The sequence below is a fragment of the Nannobrachium achirus genome (assembly GCF_963921795.1).
Source record: "Nannobrachium achirus genome assembly, chromosome: 20".
Taxonomy (NCBI): domain Eukaryota; kingdom Metazoa; phylum Chordata; class Actinopteri; order Myctophiformes; family Myctophidae; genus Nannobrachium; species Nannobrachium achirus.
The window spans coordinates 34,528,179-34,532,533 of NC_137827.1; the positions used below are offsets into that span (position 1 = coordinate 34,528,179).

General features: G+C 44.5%; 1 protein-coding gene across 1 annotated transcript; it reads left to right on the top strand.

The window, feature by feature from the left end:
• Positions 1 to 1,528: 1,528 nt before the first annotated feature.
• nkx2.1 (NK2 homeobox 1) lies at positions 1,529 to 3,238 on the top strand (the record flags this gene model as incomplete). The annotated part of the gene is given in 3 exon segments (XM_080750363.1): positions 1,529 to 1,774; positions 1,776 to 1,896; positions 2,565 to 3,238. Coding segments are annotated over 3 exon segments (1,041 nt in total).
• Between the last annotated feature and the right edge of the window lie 1,117 nt (positions 3,239 to 4,355).

Sequence of the window (4,355 nt, forward strand, 5' to 3'; positions counted from 1 at the left end):
CCAGGGTTCAAGTGGTTAAAAAGCTATTTTCGCTTTGCGGAATATGACGAAGTAGACCCATAGGGCTTACGTGGTAAAATTATAATTAGCCTATAGGCCTATTCTGTAATTAGCCTAACTCAGACGACAGTTGTCTCTCAGTGAAATAAAGATGTTATAGGCTATAGCTTTAAATCATGTGTTGCTGCATGGGAGGTGCAATGGAACTTATAGGTTATACCAGCGCAAATTGCAAAATTGTCATCACAGCTCAGAACATCTTTATTCATTTGTCTTTACGACCTTCATTCATTACGGATGTATAATAAGTCGGTTCATTATTATTTTATTGTTGTTATTATTATTTTCATCGTATTTATTATTAACAACAATAATATAGGCTACTGGTACTAACTAGTAACAACAATGCCTCCAATATTGTTAAGTTAATTTATATACAGACATATTTAATTGTATTCTGCAAGGTGAAAAGTCAAAATGGCGACAGGAAAAGCCTGGCTTTTTAAATCACAAATATTAGAATATAGGCCTATATTATTGAGTTAAACTATTAAGGCTCCTTATAAGACGACGTGCAACTGACGGGCCGGCTATACCTGCCCTGATGGTGCTACTAGGAAGAGAGTACGCTTGAACGCCGTTAACTTCACCTGAGTGGCTCTCCTACTCCAGGCAAGATTTTCTTTTGACTCGATCTCAGACGAGTGTGCACTGACTGTGCATCTGAATTTGGATAGCATGATAGCACGCTGCTTGCGCCCAATGGTATAAAAAGGGGGTTAATCATTTACGCAGCCACTTAACACGCGGATGTGTATTTATTTACTTATCAGTCAATTTCCCTCCCCGCAAGTGCACTTTTGCATGTCTGATAAGGCATAACACAAACAATCCTGCAATCACTGGAGGCCCTCTCATGGCCATTAAAAGTCAGTAGTTCAACTGAGGCTTGTTCAGAGGCGGAGTGGTTCTCCAACTCTCAAGTCCATATAGGCCTCCTTTCATGAAGAGGCCCTCGTCGTAAACATCACTACAGTTAATAAAGTGTATTGTGGTCACACTGCAGACCTAAAATACTGCCTTGTGTATATCAGCACATACAGCAGCATCATGTCAGTAACTCCAAATGCACCACTCTACGTGCTATATTCAATGACAGACAGGATGAACATGTATGATCATGTACAATTCTGGTTATTGTTGGTGGGAGGGGTGGGGGAGCCAACGTGAAAATTACGCTGGGCGAAAGAAGGCTAGAGCTGCTTTGTATTGTTGCCGATGCCCCGCCTCTGATGGTAGCCTTAAACCTGGCACCCAGCTAAAACAAACGAAAAGCCAGCACCGAGCTCCCACTCAATCCAATTAAGGCGGACTTCAGGCGCTCTCGTACGTGTTCATGTAGCAGGAATCGACGCTGAGACAACAGGAACCAGCAGAGGGGCTTTGGGGAGAGAGAAAAAAAAAGAAAAGACACAGAGAAGGACAGATTGCCTTGCCTTCTAATTTCTCCCTCTCCAGCCCCAGAACAATGTCGATGAGCCCCAAGCATACGACTCCGTTTTCTGTTTCCGATATCTTGAGTCCCCTCGAGGAGAGCTATAAGAAAGTAAGTATGGAGAACAACAACTTGGGGGCGCATCTCACTTGTTACCGACAGCCGCAGGTCTCTCAGGCGGCGATGCAGCAGCACCACATGAGCCACAATGGAAGTGTTTCTGCGGCTTACCATATGACCGCGGCAGGTGTATCTCAGCTGTCACACACCGCCATGGGCGGGCTACTGTAACGGCAACCTGGGGAACATGGGCGACCTGCCGCCGTACCAGGACGGCATGAGGGGCAGCGGCACAGCGACCGGCTGGTACGGAGCCAATCCGGATCCGCGCTTTTCAACCAGTGAGTAGGCTATACCAGTGTTTCTCAAACTTTTACATTTCAAGGTTTCCCCTTAACTCTGACAGTGTACAAATGGAACCAAATGAACCCGTCAGGGTTCATTTGGTTCCATTTGTACACTGTCAGCGTTACAGACATGTATGGTCCATGTAGACCCCCATAAAGGAACCCACAGAGTCCCTGGAATCCACTTTGAGAACTTACTTTGATTCAGGGGCCCTATATAGGGATTTAGATCCTGGTCTTTGTAATGACTTTCAAACAAGACTTCGTTAATATTAAAGTGTACATGGTTTTATATGTACAGCCTGCAGGTGCATTGTGTCTGCAGGTCTGACACCTGTTTATCTATATTATATTTTCCATAGGCTACTCCCTTTTAGGCCTACAGTTGTTCAGCCAACGCTCGCATGTCAAAATGCAATGTAGTCTATAGCCTATTGAATTGCAATTTGTTTCACTGAATTTAATTGACAGCGGTGCTTTTGACCCACCTAAGTTTATAGCCTGTGTAAACAGAATAACAATTGCAGGGTTAGTGATTGAGAGGGCCTACAATAGCCCTGTTTTACCTAGGCAAACAGTTCTCTCACCGCTTTAGATTATTTGTATTTAATGTGTGTGTTTTGTTTGTTTGTTTGAACTTTAATTCTTTTTCTTTTTTCCAGTCTCTCGCTTTATGGGCTCCTCTTCGGGCATGAACATGGGCAGCATGGGCAGTCTCAGCTCCTTGGCAGACGTGGGCAAAGGCATGGGTCCATTATCGAGCACCCCGAGGAGAAAGAGGCGCGTGTTGTTCTCCCAGGCTCAGGTCTATGAACTGGAGCGGCGCTTCAAGCAGCAGAAATACCTCTCGGCGCCGGAACGGGAGCACCTGGCGAGCATGATCCACCTCACCCCGACCCAGGTCAAGATCTGGTTTCAGAACCACCGGTACAAAATGAAGAGGCAGGCCAAGGACAAGGTATCCCAGCAGCAGATGCAACAGGAGAGCGCTTCGTGTCAGCAGCAGCAGCAGTCGCCGCGGCGGGTGGCCGTGCCGGTGCTGGTGAAGGACGGGAAGCCCTGCCAGGGCAGCGGCCACACGCCGACCTCCGCCGGGCAGAGCCACCACCCGCAGGCCGGTAACGTGATGATCATGTCCAACAACACCTCGGGCCTCGGCCCGCATCAGAGCCAGCAGGTGGGCAGCACGGGGCACTCGCCAGATTTAGCGCAACACTCAACCAGTCCGCCGTCGCTCCAAACCCAAGTGACCGGCCTTTCTCACCTGAATTCCTCCAGCGCCGACTACGGCACTGCCCTCCAATGTTCCGCCTTGCTATACGGCAGAACGTGGTGACAGGAGCGCCAACTCATATAGAACAAGAAAAAAAGCCTATTTCAAATTTTAAAACACCGTTGACATTTTTCGCTACAGACTCTGATAACCTACGTTAACCATGATGTGTGGCATGCATTTGAACAAGACCGCTGATCTTCTCGTTTTTGAATTTGAAAACTTTTTTGAAAGAAGGCTGCTGGAAAGACTTTGAAACGCGAAAATGGGGGGTAAAAAGAAGAACAAACTTGACCTATAACGCTGCAGAAGTGCGGCTTCTTGGGGATTATTTATGTAAATTATACTGAGGAAAAAGAACGGAGAATTCACAGTTCTAGGCCGCACCTGCTTTTGGTTTAGAAAGAACCTAAACACGTCGACATAGCCTGTAGCTATATTGCTACATGGGGGGGCCTTTAAACTTTTTTTCCACCCACAGATGGCTCTGGTTTATAATTGAATTTATTGTAAAACGTAGACCTATAGCTTGTATAATTCTGTAAAAGGTTTCAACTGGATAGGTACTGTATCTGTTGTACAGTTTTGACGCTTTTAGCGGTTTGTTGTCGTTCCACTGGTATTTGTACGTTTTAATTTCTTTGTAACTTATATAGATATTTGACTTAATACAAAACAGTACTATTAATAAATTATGGAAACAAAATTCTGATATATTTTTTTGATCGTATCTATTGTATTTGGTTTCAATCGGCTGAAACGAACCCCATGTACCCAAACAATATTCTAATCTACTTATTATTATTATTATTTTTATTAATTAGTCTAAAATTATTAGTTATCATTGGGCCTATTACAAATGACTTTGTAATGTGTTTTTACATTGTCCAGCCTTCACCTATTCTATTGGAAACACGGAAACAGAACAGTTGAGGACAAATTCTTCATTTTAGATCTGCTCGTCCCAAGAACCATAGCCTATAGGTCTAGTAAGTGACGGCCAAATAAATACTGCCATAAAGGTGTATCACTCTGACTCTAGCATTTAAGCATTTGTTATTTTCTTCGATCATATATAACTGACAGGTTAATCGTTTAAGCTACATACACCATATTGCAGGCAGCCAAGCAACTATTTATCTTTATGTGCCGCCGACTGCCGCGGCATGACTTTCTCTTT